At 54.2% G+C, this 17,604-nt stretch overlaps 1 protein-coding gene across 2 annotated transcripts in view; it reads right to left on the bottom strand.

Moving 5' to 3' along the window:
• Positions 1-17,604, bottom strand: part of RALGDS (ral guanine nucleotide dissociation stimulator) — a 55,101-nt gene that overhangs the window by 33,666 nt on the left and 3,831 nt on the right. Inside the window, exon 1 of one of the 2 annotated variants that reach the window (XM_054284123.1) lies at positions 7,845-7,960. The exons of the other annotated variant lie outside the window; for it this stretch is intronic. Coding sequence (XP_054140098.1) covers positions 7,845-7,940 — 96 coding nt within the window. The 5' untranslated portion in view covers positions 7,941-7,960. Of the gene's footprint in view, positions 1-7,844; positions 7,961-17,604 lie in introns of those variants that run through there. 2 annotated transcript variants of the gene reach the window in all.

Below are 17,604 nucleotides of genomic sequence, written 5' to 3'. Positions count from 1 at the left end.
CACGCTGGGTTTCCAGTATGGGAAAGGAGAAGTGCTGGGAGGGCACTGTGATGAAAGAAAACCCCCCTGACTCTCAGAGCAATGCACACGGGAGCCTGAAGGGAGAAGGATGAGCAGAAAGGGGTTATTCAGGGGGATTTTTGGGTGCTGCTTTCCTGTCAGGCAGCAGAGGAAGCCCCCTCGTGTCAGGTCAGCACTGCGTTTCCCTGTCAGCAACATCACAGCTAGACACTACCAAGATTGTCACACCCAAACCAGCCCTGTCCTCCCAAACTGCTCCTCAATTATCCCAAACCAGCCTTGTCCTCCCAAACTGCTCCTCAAGACACCCAAATCATCCCTGTCCTCTCAAACTGCTCCTCAATACACCCAAACCAGCCCTGTCCTCCCAAACAGCTCCTCAGTTCCTCCAGGTGAAGGGCCTGATGCTCACAGCTGTTTCTGGGAGATCACAGCACCCGAATTACAAAGGCAGCTGTCAGCAGGATGGGATTGGGTGTTTTCCACTCCTGAACTGTCAAGTGGAAGCAAAAACCCAAAATCCTGCTGCCAAAAGCTGCTGCAGCCCCAGCACACCCAGGGAAAACCCCAGGAGAAGCCTCCCCCAGGGGAGGAGTGAGGACACAGGGCTGAGGAGGTGCCTGCACAGAGGTGACACAAGAAAATCAACAAATCAGATTTGGGATGCAAACAACCTTTGAGGTTCCTGAAGTCAGGCCTTCAGCAGCATCTTTCTGGAGGTGGTGCCCCAAAGCCTGAGCTCTGGCCCACAACACTGGGGGGCACCACGAGTGATGACACGCACATGACTCTGGGAGTTAAAAATACCAAATATCACAAGTTCTGCCCCAACTGAACCAGCAGCCCTGCCTGTCCTGTCATTGTCATATGATGGGGCAGGCGGGAGAACCTGGGGAGAACCAGCCCCGGGGCAGCAGAGCCAATGCTCCCAGCAGTGCTGACACCACAAAGCTCTCCAGGTTCATAAAAGAGCCAACACCAAACTGCACCCGGCTGTCCCCTCTCCCTGTAGGGTTTTACCGCCTCAGGAGCGATTGCCCCGAAACCAAAGGTGCTCTTTGCTTCTCAACAGCATTTAACAGCCAGCAGTGGCCAAATGGAGCTGATACAGACCAGGGCTTTGCCAAAGCAGTCAGCAAAGTGGATCTGCCTTATTTGGGTTTGCTCAAGCACACTTGGGCAGCGCTGGCAGCGCTCAGGGCTCCCTCCTGCAGCAGCTGCTTCTGCCAGCACTGCCCCGAGCCCTCTGCAGGGCACAGACAACAGCAAATTGCACTGACAGGCCCTTAACTGAACCAAACTGCCAGAGGCAGCTGCTCCACGGCTGATCTGCCGTGAGTCAGGGTGCCCAGCCCCGAGGGCAGGGATGGAGCCAGCACTGGGACCTGGCTGTGCAGGGACCTGGCTGTGCAGGGATGTGGGTTTGCAGGAATTTGGGTTTGTAGGGATCTGGATTTGCAGGGATCTGGCTGTGCAGGGATTTGGGCTGTGCAGGGATTTGGGCTGTGCAGGGATCTGGCTGTGCAGGGATTTGGTTTGCAGTCACCTCGGCAGTGCCCAAAAGGCTCTGCTGATCCCACAGGATTGTCAGGATGGAAATTGAGAGCAGACAGCAAGAGAAGGCTGAAGGTGCAGGGAAGAGATCCCATTTCACTGGAGAGAGGGAAAGTGCAAGAGGCAGAGCCTGCACCTCCGGGAGAATCACAGCTACAGAGTAAAAGCTGCACGAGGAGCAAATTCTCACATTGCCCTCAAGCTTCAGACAGAGAAGCTGGTGCTGAAGGATGGGGAGGAAGAGCAAGGAAGCAGAGGAACACTCCAGGAGGTCACCTTGAACATCCCATTCTTAGCTAGGGACAGCTTGTAATGCCACCAAAAGAGGGTTGACTGGATGTGCACCAGCTGAGGATGTGGCACAGGGTGTTTCATCTCATTTTCTCACTAGCACAGACCCAGCCAGACCACTTAGAAAAATACATTGAAAATAGATAGACTGAACAATTCCTGGAAACATCAGCTCCCTCTGCCTCGCAGAACACAGAATTGGCACAGCTTTAATTGCACCAGTGACTCTGAGGGCAGCAGTGAGAGCTGGGCAGGCAATTCCAACCCCTGCAGTGAGCACATCCATGGGGTGACCACTGGTGTGGCCACACATGGGCAAGGCACAGAGGTTTGGAGAGCACCAGGCATCTCAAAACCTGCAGCCAGCCTGCCCCAGAGGCGACAGAGCCCAGGCAATAATGACAAGCCCTTGGCCAGCATGAGCCCCAAGACAGGCTGTACCCCAGGCAGTGTCAGATGCTGGCTCAGGCTCCAGAGCTCTGTGCTCTCACTCTCCTTCAGCAGCTCCTGTCTGCATCAACACCACCCTGCTCACCCTGCTACCTGCTCATTTGTAGTAACCCTGGTATTACTGGCCTGGCACTCCCAGGGCTGTGGTCCTCATGTTTATTCAGTGTGGGAACACGAAAACTCCAGATGTTTTAGCACCAGGGACCCAAACAGCAGAAACTGGGGGACACCTTTCCCCATCCCTTTCAAACCAGTGTAAGGGCTCAGTCATCACACCAACCCTTCCCTCTCTGCAGGCTGGAAACAGGGATTGGCACCACCCCAAAAGCTCCTGGGACAGCATCAGCCAGAGGCACAAAGCAGTGTGTTCATGGCCTCATGGATTCAGAGCTGGGAAACAGTGTGGGATGGGCTCAGCCTCGCCAGGGCAATTCCCAGAAATCCCAAGACTTTACAGAGTGCTCCTAAATCTCTGTCTTTACAGATGAGAATTAAACCTGAGAATTTTTTTCCATAGTTTCTCATTATCTCCAAAGAAACCAAGCGATGATCTGCCTGAGGGAAAAGGAGAGTTTGGCCAAGAGCGAGATCGAGGGATTTGTTGTTTTTGACTGCAGCCGTGGTCAGGAAATGGTCCTAGACCTCATTTTCAGCTCCTCCCTCTTGATAAGATCTACCATATGCACACAGTGGAAAAGAAACAGCCTTTGATACACACACAGCAGACTTTGATTCACCACGGGGCCATTGGCAGCTGTCACTTCAAACTGGATTGACACCAGCATCAGCTCCCTGGCCCTGTCTGACTCCCATTTAAAGCCTCTCCATCCCCAACAGCTTCAACCTGGGACTGACATCAGCATCAGCTCCCTGGCCCTGTCTGAATCCCAGTTAAAACCTTTCCATCCCCAACAGCTTCAGACTGGGATCGACACCAGCATCAACTCCCTGACCCTGTTTCACTCCCAGTTAAAACCTTTCCAGCCCAGACAGCTTCAAACTGGGATTGACACCAGCATCAGCTCCCTGGCCCTGTCTGAATCCCAGTTAAAACCTTATCATCCCCAACAGTTTCAAACTGGGATTGACACCAGCATCAGCTCCCTGGCCCTGTTTCACTCCCAGTTAAAACCTTTCCATCCCCAATGGAGGAAGTAACACCATTCCCACCCAGTCCTGCAAGGATTAATTGGCTATTTATTCAGCCTACAAGGTGGTACCGGTGCTGTGGACAGGAACAATGAAGACGGAAATTAGTAGCTCATTACTGAAAGTTTTCTTTCTGTGTGCCACAGGACAGCGTTTCACCCAGGATGCTAAAACTCTTAAAACTCCACCCAACGAGGTCTCAAATGCTGCAGGGAATAAGCCTGTGCTACAGCAAACCCGGGAAATAATCATTAGTTCCCATCTCCAGCTCCTCTGAGCCCGGCTCTAAGGTCAAACCAAGCTTTTATCTTCTCCTGTATTTCAGTATGCTGAGGGGAAAAAAAAATATAATATTAGAGGAATAAATTAGCATGTGAAATGTAATTTAACTAATTAGCTTGATGGAGTGGAAAATATTTGCTAACCACTTTGAAGTCAGGCCGAGTGCTCTTATTAGGACATCAGAGAGGAGAGAGGAAGGAGGCAGAGATGGGGAGACCTCCAGGACAGGCTGTGGAGGCTGCAAGCAGGACAATGAGATTTTCCCCTGATCTCTTCTGAGTGAGAAATGCTGGGAGAGCCCCGGGCTGTGCTGCTCTCCCCTGTCCTGCAGCAAGGGGGGCTTTCCCAGCGCTCTCCATCATTGCACAAGGCTGTGAAAAATGCATGTATTTTATGACTGGCTTTTCGCAAATATTAAAATGAATATTGTATGTGTTGTGTTAGAAAGCAATGCTGTATTAATTCTCTTAAGTACTGTGTTAAATATCGTTTTAGGTTATAAAAATTGTTAAAATAGAAACGATGCTATGCAGGATACTTTTTTAAAGAAAGGATTTTCAGTGAGATAGCAGCCACAGGACACCTGAATCTTTCAGAGAAAGAGAATTTATTGCTCCATTATCAGGAGAAATGAACTTCTTCCCGCCCCAAAGGTGCTGTCAGGATTCAGAGGAAGAAGTTGAAGATGACCAGACAGAATCCTGTGTTTGAATGGAATTTATGCATCATGGATGAGGTGTATGAATATCCAACAGGCTGTTGCTTTTAAGGGTTAATCCTCTGTTAACGTGGGTCCTTTTTCAGGCTCGTGCTGCCCAGAAAAAGGTACCCGGACATTCATAACTCTTTGTTTCTATTGTCTCATATTGTCCTAATTTCAAACTGTCCAAATTATTAGTACTCTAACTGTATTACTATTTTTATAACCACTTTATTACTATTAAACTTTTAAAAATTTTTAAAACAAGTGATTGGCGTTTTTCACAAGGCTGTGACAGCATGGTGGCACCAGCCTGGCGTGCCCTGGGATGCCCAGCAGGCAGAGGGATGCCCTGGGTGAGAGCAGCAGCATCCCATGGCTGTGGGACATCCCTCCCTGCTCCCTGCCAGCCCTAGCACGGAGGGGATGTTCCCAATTGAGCTGACAAACATCGAGCCACAAAGCTCCATCATGCCAGGGAACTGCCTGGGATGCCACAAAAAGCCCGTTAATATCACTTGCAACAGCCTGCTCATTGATTTCCCCACCTTCCACACATGGAAACTGTTGCTCTTTTATTAGCAAAGCTTTGGAAATCCCTCCCCATCGTAGCAAAAGAGGCGGTCTGGGTGATTTTGCAACTGCTGTGGCTGAATTATGAAAGGGGGGATTGACAGCCCCGCTGAAAGTGATGGAGGGAGGCAGAAATGAGAGCATCCTCTGTGTGACACACAGCACCACACTGAGGGTGACCTGGGGGGATGCTCACCCACTGAACATGGGCACCTGCCTGCTCATGTCCCCCAAAGGAGACCCAGTCCATTGCTGGGGCAGAGCAGTTTCCCTGAAAAACAGGAATATGAGGTGAGGACCCAACAGAGCTGCTGCCCTGGGAGGAGAGACTCGACCCAGAGGTTCCAGTTTTGGTGAGGTGTCCCCAGCCTGGGCTCTGCCTTGCTCCTTTTTGAAATCAAAGCTTTTCTCCCTGGGAATCCAGCCTGGAAAAGGTCAGCGGTGTGCTCAGTGAATGGGTTTACAGCAGGAGGAAAACCCATTTTCCAAGCCAGGCCCTCCCACAGGGATGGCCCAGATGTGACTGACACAGAATCCTGCAGAAAACCCCCGGTAATGCAGCCCCATAACTTTTCCCAACCTGCCTGTGTCATCTGTAAGAAAAAAAAAGGAAATTAACGAGCCTGAAATAGAAATTAAAGCCCTGAAATAGAGGGGGAAATGCCAGCAGTGCTCCCTCCCTGCTGCCCACGCAGACGGGGAAGCGACGGCAGGAGATGAGCAGGGACCCGAGGGTGGGTGTGAGACTCCAAACCCTGGCTGGGGGAAACGCTTCAGCTCTGAAACAGGAGCTTCTCCATCACCCCACAGACAAAAAAAACACCACTCAGGATTTCCCTGCTGGGGAAATTCCCAGTCTGTGCTCTGCAGCAGAGGGAGATCCCAGTGATTCCACCGTGGTGCTGCTTTCCAGGAATGGGAATTGAGCCTCAGAGCAGGGGGATGTGGGCATGGAGAGGCAGAGCAGCCCCTGAGCCACCTCCTGCTCACGGGGGCTGTCACACAGTGCTCACCCCTGGGGGTTCCATCCCACTCTGCCCAGTGAAGGACAGGGCAGGGGGTGAAAGCACCAGTGAGCAAGGCTGGGAAATGTGAAAATGGGGGTGCTGCAGAGCCAGTGTGACCCCCCTGGCAGCTGGAGTTTCCCCAGGGACGCCCTCACAACCTCTCCCATCCTGCATTAATGTCCCAGCCACGACCTGAGGGCTGGGGACACCCTGATGTGCCAGTCACCAACCAGAGCCTCACCATGACACTGCCAGGACCGGCTGCCACCCAGCAGCCTCCAGAGGGCTCATAGGAATTGCTAAAAACCCGACCAAGCAAATGAGAAAATAACCCAGTACTAACACATTGCACAGCCCCTTTAACAATTACTTCTCTTTTCTGCTAAAAGCCAGGAACAGGATGAACAAGCAGAGGTCCCTGAGTGACCCAGGCCAGGGCATTCCCCGTGCCTGGTCCCAGATCATGCCCAGAGCAGGGAGGGAAGCAGGGAAGCCTCCACCTGCGCCAGGCAAACCCTGAGGATCCCCCTTGCTGCAGCAGGGGCTGCAGGGAAGTCCAGCACCAGACTGCACTGCTGAGCAGGAATGGAGAATCCTGGAGAAATCTGCTGCTTGGGAGTGGAGCTGAAGGAGAATAAAGCACCCAGGCTCTGCTTCACCAGCTCCATCCCCTGCTCCAGCCGCCTCCCAGCTCCCTCCTTGCCAGGAATGCTGCAGGAGGCACCTGCCCACCCCGGCACACCCCGGCACTCCGCAGGGCCGCCACAGGTATCCTCATTATCCTCATTAGTGCAGCAACACTGCCGAGGCTGGCAAAGCCCCCCGGGCTGATTCTAAAAATAGGAGGCTCCCTGCAAGTCCCCTGAGCCCGCAGGGACACTCAGGATGCTGAGCTGGGGCTCCCCAGCCCTGCCAGGATCCAACACACCTCCCTGCAGGAAATGCTCCCTCCTCCCGGGGAGCTGGGCTCGGTTTTGTGCTCTCGTCTCACCTCTTTAAACGCACAGACAATGCTGGAGAGAAGGTGGCAGTGATTGTGACAGAACAGTTGGTGGCCATGGAGAAAATCCAGATTTAAGGCTCCTGCAGTGACACTACACGCCCTGAGCACACACAGCAAGAGATGGGCTTTCCCTGCTCCAAAAACCAAAGCAAGTTTGGCCTCGAATTTTAACAGCACCTGGATCACACCCTAAACCCTTACACAGGTGGGACACCGAGCACTCACCACCCACCAGCCCTAAAAAGCATCACCCTGATTTTGGGTTCCCTCATGCACAGCCAGACTCGGGGTGCGTTTCTGAGAGGGGCAGAGCGAAGGTGGCAAGAGGAGCCCTGAGCAGGAGGAATCCCCTGACCCACATTGGGAAAGCTCTGCCTCCCTCGATGCTGCAATCCACAGCGATTTTTGCGTGGCGAACCAACCCCTGCAGCTGCAGCAGGGCAGGACCCAAGCCCAGGGGTGGTGACAGTGACAGTGACAGCAGGCAGGGTAGCCACCAAGAAACCCGGGTTTCACGGGCAGTACAGCCAGGACATGCACAGCAAACCCTCCCTTTTGCACCGAGCCACAACACCAAAGCTTCCCCTGCCTCCCAAAACCCCTCCTTTGGTTTTGGTGCCTTGGATTTGGCAAGCGCCACAGCCTGCCCGGGGACACGGCACTCGAGAGAGGAAACGGTCACATCTGGAGGCGGTGCCAGCTCTCGGCATCGTCAACTTCGCCACCACAAGTTCAGCACCCCGGGCTGGTGCCGGGGTGGGGTCGCGGCCCCTTGGCTGCCCCCGCGCTCCCACCGCGCCCCCAACCCACTCACATCGTCATCCTGCACGCTCAGCGGGATATCCAACATGCACATCTGCACGGGCTGCACCAGAGCCTTCTGCACGTTGAACAAAGGTTTCGCCTCCATCTTCCCGGGGATGGAGGGGCTGCTCATCCTCCTCCTCCTCCTCCTCCTCCTCTCTCTCCTCCGCCGGGAGCAGCTCCAGCCCAGGCGGCGAAACCGATCGGAGATTTCTCTCTTTCTCTCTTCCGATTTTGTCAGCACATCTTGCCGACAGCTGCCGCTTGTGCCGCTCCTACGAGCTCTTATTTCCTCCCTCGCGAATCAAAGAGCGCCGAGGAGCCGCACCGGGAGCTGGGCGTGCGCGCCCGTCAGAGCGCGCCCGTGTGCGCGCCCGCGTGTGCGGGGATGGGGAACCTGCCCCGCTCCCTGCCCGCCCCGGCTCCCTCCCTGCTGCCCCCAGCTTCTCCTTCCTCCCGGGGAGAGCTGGGCTCGGCTCGGCCCCGCCGGGAGCTCCCCAGCCTCATCGGCATGCGTGGCACCCGCGCATTGTCTCGGAGACGCACAACAGGTCCTGCCTGCTGCTGCTGGGCTGCGATTGTGATCAAACCGCGGCGCTCACAGCCTTCCCCTCTGGCTGTTGTGACAGGCAAACAGGCCGAGCTGGAAGGATGAGAGGGTGTGAAACACAGGGAGAGTGAATGGTCGGAGCTGGAGCCTCCCCCTTTCTTCTCCCATCCTTGTTTTCCATTGTCAGAGGCAGGTTCAGCTCAGCGCCTTCCTGTGCTCCCCTTAAGGACCACAGTGAGGCTTAAATAATTCATCTGCAGAGTGCTGGGGAACCTTGTGGCACTGAGAATGCAGCATGGCACTGAGAGACCACCAGTGCTGGTGATCATTTCCTTTGTAGCACAGTTGTGCCTGGAAGGTTTTGCCCAGGTGACCATTCCCAGGTTCCTTCCCCACCGGAGAACCTGTGAATCCAAACTGGAGCTCTGCTAAAGGAAGCATGGCACAAAATCGGGTGTGCAAATCACCCTCCTATGGAATTTTCACCACCAGCAGCTGTGGAGTGGGTGTCTCAACATGGAGCAATTCGTGTTATCACCTGCAGACACAGATCACTCTCAGGTGTTCTTGCCCTCAGAAACAGGAGGGAACCTGAGCCAAGCCCATGAGCCACCAGCTCACCCTCAACAGCTGCAGAGGCAGGGGGGACACCCTGGGTGTCTCCTCCCAGCGAGGACAGCAGGACAGGAGCAGTTTGGGGGGTTCATTGATTCACACCCAACCAGGGGAGACACTGGGGACAGCCACACACCCAAAGGGTGAAATGCCAGTGAAAATCCACACCAAACTGAGAGACCAGGGTGGAATGTCAATGAAAATCCACACCCAACATGGCATTTCAACAGGGTGAAATGCCAGTGAAAATCCCAGACAAACAGGAGCTGATGTCCTTACACTGCCCTTCTTGCAGGGGTGACATAAACAGGATGAACAGACCCTGCTCCTCCTGGGCGCTTTGGGGTGGCTTTGTGGCTCCCACTCTGAGGAGCCTCTTGCAGGGCAAAGCTCTGGGATGGCGCAGCTTTTCCCAGCTTTCCCAAAGGCACAATCTCAGCCCCAGCACGGCCGGGTGCGGAGCAGAGCCCCGCTGAGCCAGGCATTCCTGCGGCGTTAGGCAAGCCCGGCTTGGCAGAGCCCCGCTCAGCGCTAAGCCAGCGCTGGGCTGACTCATCCGCGCAGCAGCCAGAGCCAAGAGCCGGGCTTACAGGGGTCTCACACACTCACGGACCCTCCTGTCACTCGCAGAGGGAGCTGGGCCCCTTCCCAGCTGAGTGTGGGATTGGCCCATCATTCCTGGGGGAAATGCAAGGGTGAGAAAAGCAGCCCCTACATGCTGCAGCAATGGGAGATAAGGGGCAAGCCTGGAACGAGACCAAGTAGGGATAAACTCACCATAAATTAAGTTTAAAGTGGAAATTAGGCAGATTTTTTCATCCACCATATGGCTGAGATGAGCAGCAGCAGGGAGGATGGGAAGGCAGCACTGCAGCAACCCCAGGAATGGATTTGCAGGGGAGGAGAGAGGGGAGATCACAGCTGGAACATGTGCACAAGGCAGAATTTCCAGGGGCATGCCCCAGCTGCTGACTGGGAGAATTTTGGGCGCTCTTTTCAGGGCAGAGAGGCAGTGCCCCAGCCCTGGGAACTCCCTGGCATTGTCTGTCCTGCTCCTTGGTGATTCCTTGGTGACTCAGAGCAAATCGCATTCCCACGGAGGGACTGTCCCACATTTCACCAGCACCAAGCCCTGCCCTCAGCTCTGCTTCCAGGAAAGGTGATTCACACCTGAGCTTCAGCCCCAGCTCGGGTTACTCACCTGCCTGCAACCCTCGGTCAGCAGAGCTTGGCTTTCCAACAACAACTCTCCAGTAACAGGCAGGGCTTGGTCAGCTGAGATTGCAGCTTCCAAACACCCTGAGAGGGACGAAGATTTCACACTCAAGTGAAGTTTCCAAGGGCTGCCATTCCCAGGAGCTCATCATCCTGTTCAGCAGCTGATGTGTACTGTGAGAACAGGAATCTCTGCAGAGGTGGTGGGGAGGTGCAGGAGTCCCATCACCTGCTGGTTCCCTGGTTTCTAGGGCTTTCCTGGACTTGGAGGGCTAGGGACAGACTCAGAGATTGTCACACACCTCTGCCAGGGCTCAGTGTGCCCTGCTGGCCCCCACAGCCCAGTGACCTCCCAGCTGGCAGCCATAAAGATGCCAAAAGGGACAATCCTTCTGGAAAAGTCACAAACCACACAGGCAGGCTGCAAAGGAAAGTAAAAGGGAACAAGGAGAGCAGCAGAGACTGGAGAAGAGATGCTCCAGAGATCCATCCCAAACCAGCAGGAACGGGACACAGTGGATTGATGGGACATGGGAGCTGCTGTGCAGGGAATGCTTTGGTCCAAGGTGAGCAGCCAGATGTTGTGGGCATTCACACAGCCCCAGAGATGGTGTGGAGCCTTCCCCTCCTCTGCTGGGGCCAGCTCATGCATGCCCACCCACCCACCAGAGTCCCCAGTCACTGGGAATGGAACAGACCCTCAGTGAGACGGCAGAGTGGCTCTGAACCCTTCCCACTGGGAATGGGAATGGAACAGACCCTCAGTGAGACAGCAGAGTGCCTCTGAACCCTTCCCACTGGGAATGGGAATGAACAGACCCTCAGTGAGACGGCAGAGTGCCTCTGAACCCTTCCCACTGGGAATGGGAATGGAACAGACCCTCAGTGAGACAGCAGAGTGCCTCTGAACCCTTCCCAGTGGGAATGGGAATGAACAGACCCTCAGTGAGACAGCAGAGTGGCTCTGAACCCTTCCCACTGGGAATGGGAATGAACAGACCCTCAGTGAGATGGCAGAGTGCCTCTGAACCCTTCCCAGTGGGAATGGGAATGGAACAGACCCTCAGTGAGATGGCAGAGTGCCTCTGAACCCTTCCCAGTGGGAATGGGAATGAACAGACCCTCAGTGAGACAGCAGAGTGCCTCTGAACCCTTCCCAGTGGGAATGGGAATGGAACAGACCCTCAGTGAGACAGCAGAGTGGCTCTGAACCTTCCCACTGGGAATAGGAATGGAACAGACCCTCAGTGAGACGGCAGAGTGGCTCTGAACCCTTCCCAGTGGGAATGGGAATGAACAGACCCTCAGTGAGACGGCAGAGTGGCTCTGAACCCTTCCCAGTGGGAATGGGAACAGAACAGACCCTCAGTGAGATGGCAGAGTGCCTCTGAACCCTTCCCAGTGGGAATGGGAACAGAACAGACCCTCAGTGAGACGGCAGAGTGGCTCTGAACCTTCCCACTGGGAGATCTGCAGCACAGACACAAAACAAACCCCTCTGTCAAACCAACCCAGACACGAGGATCCCACGCAGATGTTTGAGCGACAGCTTCACCCTCCTGCTCCCCCAGCCTGGCTGACTGAGCACAAACCCTGCTGGGATCCCAGATCTGCCGGCAGGAACCACCCCTGAGCAGGAAAACAGAGGAGCCATCCCCTCTGGCACAGGACTGAGGTGATGCTCAGCCCCACAGACTCCAGGGCGAGGGGAAATCTCCTCCTGGTGCTGCCTCTGGAGGACAGGGAAGCCCCAGCTCAGGCTCTGATGTTTTTCCCCGTTTCATTTCGCTCTGGAGCTTTATTGTGGCAGCTCCAGCTGAGCAGATAAAGCCCATCACGGGAGCTCAGTGCTTAGCAACCATCACTGGGAAAATACTGTTTTCCAGTAAGAGTCTTGGCAGGAACAGAGCAACTGCAGGGGAAATTCACTGCAACTCCTGTGCTGGGTGCATCCTGCTCCCAACTGCTCTGCTGCTGCCCCAGGGACATGCAGCCATTCCTTAAGGTGCAAACAGCCTCTGTCACCCTGCAAAAACATCATTTTGAGCACCCATGACTGAACCTCTGCACAGGTAAATGCGGTTTTCAGGTACAAACTCTGGCACAGGAGGATTTTAGCACCCAGCACTGCTGAACATTTGGGATGCTCCAAAAACCAGTGACCAACCTCTCCAGTGAAGCTGGGCATTCCTGACACCCAGTGACTCACAAAGGAAGGCTGGCTCCAATGCTTGATGTCAAGCATCAAAGGCATCCACAAAATGAAAGAAATTCCCCAGGAATTACAATGGTGAGTTTGTTTTTGAAAGGAAATTGCAGCTCCGTGCCCAAACATCACAGCATCCTGCACCAGAGTGTGGTACTTGAGAGAAATGACACAAAACCTGCAGGTTTATTGTCACTGTGTGAGGCTGATAGAAAGGCAAAGGGGGAAAGAAAGGGCTGTGACAAGTAAATGGCAAATGGAAAATCCCAACCTTTTGACACTTCTCAGTAATAGAAAGAGGAAATCTGGTTTCAAAACCACAGAAATCCCAACCAAACAGCATTTCTCTGGAGAAATGTGGTGTTTACAGAAAGCCTGTGGGTAGGTTTAGAGAGGGAAGCACAGAGATGGAGCCTGGTGGGATTTCCAGGAGACCATGTGCAGGTAGGATACCTAATTCCCAGTGAAAATCAAAATCACCTTGACACCCAGGAGGGATTTCTAATGGGATATACACAAGCACCCACAACCTATCTTCTCCCAAACTAATTGTGGGAATAAATCCCATTGATTTGAATCTGCATCATCGATTTTAGGCATTAATTTGGAGAAGCCACTGTCGTTTTCCTCCCAGGAGGGAGCAGGCACAGCCCGTGCTGCACCTCACACCCCTGGAAAGCCTGTCTGGCATCCAGCATGCTGAATAACTTCCCCTGCTCCCCAGAATAGATACACATGCAAAATTAATTCCCAATCAAGCCCGTGCAAAGCATGAGACGGCCTTTTAATAGGTGCAGAGCAGCAATTACCAGCGTGGAGTGAAAGCCAACAAGCACTAAAGCAGGGGTGGGGGGAAAACCAATTAAGTTTCCTTGGGATTCCTCCACACATTTGCCACACACTTGAGGGATTTTCTATTTTCCATGCTCCCCTGGGGGCTGAGAGTGTCCCCGTGGGGAGGGGGACACATTCCCAGCTGTGGTACCCGGGATGCAGCTCGGTCTCCATGGAGACGGTCACCACAGCAACGGGGCTGGGAGGATGCGAGGGCACAGGAGAAATGGGGGGTAGGATGGTCGGGACAGAGGGAGATGAGAGGTCTCTGCAGCCAGGTCAGGAATTTGGGGTTTATTGCAAAGGGCCTGGGTGCAGGGCCCTGCTGGGGGCTGCCAGCCACAGCTCAGAGCAGGAATGAGAGAAGAGAGGGGAGAGAGGACGAGAGGGCGAGAGAGTAAAAGGCTAAGAGAGTGAGGTTCCCGTTACAATACCATAAATCTTCTATGTTGAATATTCTAATTCTCACTAACCAATCTAGTACAATATACAAATCCTATAGCATTTACATACAGCCCATAAGAATCACTACATTACCATACTGTGTTACATTTTAAACCCTAAAAACTCCTCTTTGGGCCCTTCTGCCAAGCTGTAGGGTCTGCTGTGACCCTTGGGCCTGTCTGCAAGCAGAGGGTGTTGTTCCATCAAAAGGGGATTACCTTGAGCTGGCCACACCATTGTTTTCCACTTGTTCAGAAACTGAGGTATCTCAAAGCTTGCTTTCATTTCAATCTCTTTTATAGTTTCCATATTCTCGAAATCTTTTGCCAGGCTATCATATTTATAAGGCTTTCCTGTTTCATCTTCCCCAACAGGAGGAGCTGCAGTCTCCCCAGCCCTGCAGCTTGCTCTCAGGGTGCTGTAACCCACACCTCCCATGGCCAGGGGGTTATCTACACATCCACACCTCTGCTCCTGGCCCACAGCGAGCCCCGGGCTCCAGAGATAACAGACACAGCTCTGGCTGCACCCTGAGCCAAGGGCTCTCCCAGTTCTCCCTCTTCACCCTGTTCTGCAGCCCCCGGGGGTTAAAGAAGCCTCCACCACGTGCAGCCCCCTCTCCGGCAGCCAAGGGGATGGGAAACACTTTTTGCACGGCCAGATTGCTGAAGCAGGTTGGTTTCTCTGGAAGTTTCCCTGCTGCTCCCCACCCTCGCGCTGTGACAGCGAAGGTTCCGTGGCTTCCCTGGCTGCAAGGGGAGCCTCGGGCAGAGCTCTCCCTGCTGGGTCAGGGCCGGAGAGAGGCATTCCAGCCTGGAGTCCCCTGTGCAGGGCAGGGACAAGGCAGGGAGGGGCTGAGCAGAGGCTGTCAGCTTGGTGAGGCGGCCCAGAGAGCACCAAGAGCCCTGCTGAGCTCCCTGGGGGCTGTGGCCAGTGCTGCCCCTGGGCAGTGAAACGCGCAGGGAGGGGCTGGGAGCCCGCTGCGTGCTGGGGACAGCAGCTGGGAGCTCCCTTTGCATCCCAGAAATCCATGAACCAGCCCGTCCTGCCCAGCTGCTGATGGTACTGACAGCAGAGGGGAGGGCAAAGCCCCCCAGGCAATGCAGAGCTGTCGCAGACATTTTTTACAGAAATCTTTTCTTTCAAATTTCTGCATTTTCTGGGAAGCAGAGGCCCAGAAGAGAATGTAAACAATTGTTATCAGCTGCTGTGAAATGCAATAGGATGCACCTGTGATTAGTTCATGTTCCCATGTTTATAATTAAGGGCCAATCACAGGAGCAAGCTGGGGACAGAGTCCCTAGACACAACTTTGTTATAAATTCTTTCTTTTCTTTCTATTCTTAGCTTAGCAGCTCTGCAACTTCTCTCTTTATTCTATTTAGTATAGTTATAATGTATTATATATCATATATCAATAAATCCAACCTTCTGATCAAGAAACATGATTCTCGTCTTTCTCTCACCCCCAGCGACCCACTCAAGGCTCTGTAATACAGAGCAGCCCCTGCCCTCAGCTCTCAGGGCAAGGCATCGCTTTTGACTGGAGAAAGGGAAAATCCCTGGGTTCCAGGAATTCCTGTGCACCAGCCCAGCAGCACACATGGGAGCTGGGGAACGTGCAGCAATTTGGGGGCTGCATCAGCATCCTGAGTGCCTGTGGGACCCCAGGCACTGCCCCTGCTGGATCCTTGCAGCTGGTGGGACACAGGGCTGGGAGGAGGGGATTGGGAGCAGCCTCCGCATTTCAGATTCCCAAACTGGATGGGACCCACAAGGATCCTCAAATCAAACTCCTGGTCTTGCTCAGACACCCCAACACCCCACTCTATGCATCTCTGAGAGCATTGTCCAAGCATCCTGGAGCTCTGGGGCTGTGCCCATTCCCTGGGGAGTCTGGGCAGTGCTCAGCACCCTGTGGGGAAGAAGCTTCCCCTGATGTCCAACCCAAATCTTCTCAACCCAGCTCCAGCCATTCCCTCAGGTGCTGTCAGTGGTCCCCAGAGAAAAGAGATCAGAGCTGCCCCTCGTGAGGGAAGTGCAGACCTCAGTGTGTCCTTTTGTCCAGCCAAAAAGCCAAGTGCCCTCAGCCACTCCTCAGATGGCCTCACTGGAGCCTTCACCCTTTTCTTTGGGAAATGCTCTATCTCCATAGATATCTCCACAGATATCTCCACAGATATCTATCTCCATAGATATCTCCACAGATATCTATCCCCACAGATATCTATCTCCACAAGTTCTATCTCCACACATGAAAAGCATCCCCCATGGTAATTGGGAAGGGGCATGACTGGCTGCTGAAAACTGCACTGAAGTATAATTACACCAAGAATCTACATCTTTATCCACAGGGTGATAGGGAGTAATATCTGAACTTTTGTAGTTGTTTTGCTCAAGCAAAACCCACAAAATTTGATGCAAAAATCCATTTTTACAGAAGCAAGGATTTCCAATTCTCGGCCTTCAGGAAGGAATTTGGTCCAAACTCTTTCCAATAGCTTAGCATCCTTTTTTTCCTTATTTCCAGGAGGCCCCAGCAGCGTGGGGGACAGCAGGGAGAGGACAGCTCGTCCCCCCTTCAGCAGCCCTGGCCACAGAGCCCTGCTGGGCTGGGCTGTAAATGGGATGAGGCTCATTCCCAGGGGCCCTGCATTGATTTCCGTTGCCTGACGACAGGAAAGCTTTATAATCCTATTAACTAAACACCCTTGCAGGCAGCACTGGGAGGAGTGCAGAGGGGACTTGTGTAAGCATCACAGCCACCCCGTGCAGCACCCAGCCCCAGGAAATGCCCCAAATGCCCCAAAAATGCCCCAAAAAGCTGAGCTGTGACACCCATAGTGGCCAGGGAAGGGTCAGCGGTGCCCAGCACAGGGGAAATCTGGAAAAATGTGGAAAATTTCGTGGATCCCACCATTCAGGACCATGGCTGTGCTCCTGTTCCCTGCAATTCAGGACCATGGCCGTGTCCCTGTTCCTTCAATTCAGGGACATGGCTGTAACCCTGTTTTCTGTAATTCAGGGACGCTGAATTCCATGTGAGGCTCTCAGCTCCAAGCACAGGAGCCCTCAGGGCCACAGCAAACCCGGGAGGTTTTTGCAGAGGATGAACTCCCACTGCACTGCAGGGCCTCGAGGGAGAGGAAACTGATCCTACAGCACTGAGCTGCCTTTGGCTTTGGCTGATGTCTCCAAACCCCAAACGCTGCCTCTGACCCGCGGCCAAGGGGATGTCAGCACAGACAGCGGGAATCCACCGGGACATCCTTGGGAGCCGAGAGGTCCCCAGGAAACCCGGCCTCCTAAAAATGCAAATCCTCGAGGAAAACAGGCAGATGAGCCCCAGCCAGGTCACAGGGGCTGGGCTCGGGTGATCCCATCGGGAAAATCTGTCAACATCTGGAGGCTCCGTCAGTGCATCCCGCTCAGCTGGCGCCGGGCAGGGCGGGATGGATTCGGTTTGGGAGCATCCAAACAGCTGGCAGCAGCTGGCACAGCTGGATGCCAGGGCTGTGCCAGCCCCGGGCACTGGAAGGCGCTCCTGGAGTGACACCGGCGGCGCGGATGCGACAGCAGCACTGGCGGCTCTGCCTGGCGGCCCCGGGAAAGGTCACGGCCGGATCTCTGCTGGCCACAGACTGCTGGGGACAGCTGGGACAGGCCGGGCTGGTGACAGCGGCCACGGGCACCAAAGGGAACGCGGGATCAGGGATTGCTTTTTATAGGAAGGACGCGGTGATTGACGCGGCCTTGCTGGGGTCTCAGGGCGGCTGCGGGGCTGGAGCTGAGATCTGTGAGAATGGAGCTGAGATCTGCCAGGATGGAGCTGAGATCCCTCAGGATGGAGCCGAGATCTCTGAGGATGCGGGGCTGGAGCTGAGATCCCCGGGGATGGAGCCGAGA

This window comes from Melozone crissalis, unplaced genomic scaffold (genome assembly GCF_028551555.1).
Source record: "Melozone crissalis strain CALT ecotype California unplaced genomic scaffold, PUWL_Pcris_2 ptg000041l_1, whole genome shotgun sequence".
NCBI lineage: Eukaryota > Metazoa > Chordata > Aves > Passeriformes > Passerellidae > Melozone > Melozone crissalis.
Note: the sequence above shows the minus strand (reverse complement) of the source record. Positions and strands in the feature narration are given on the sequence as shown.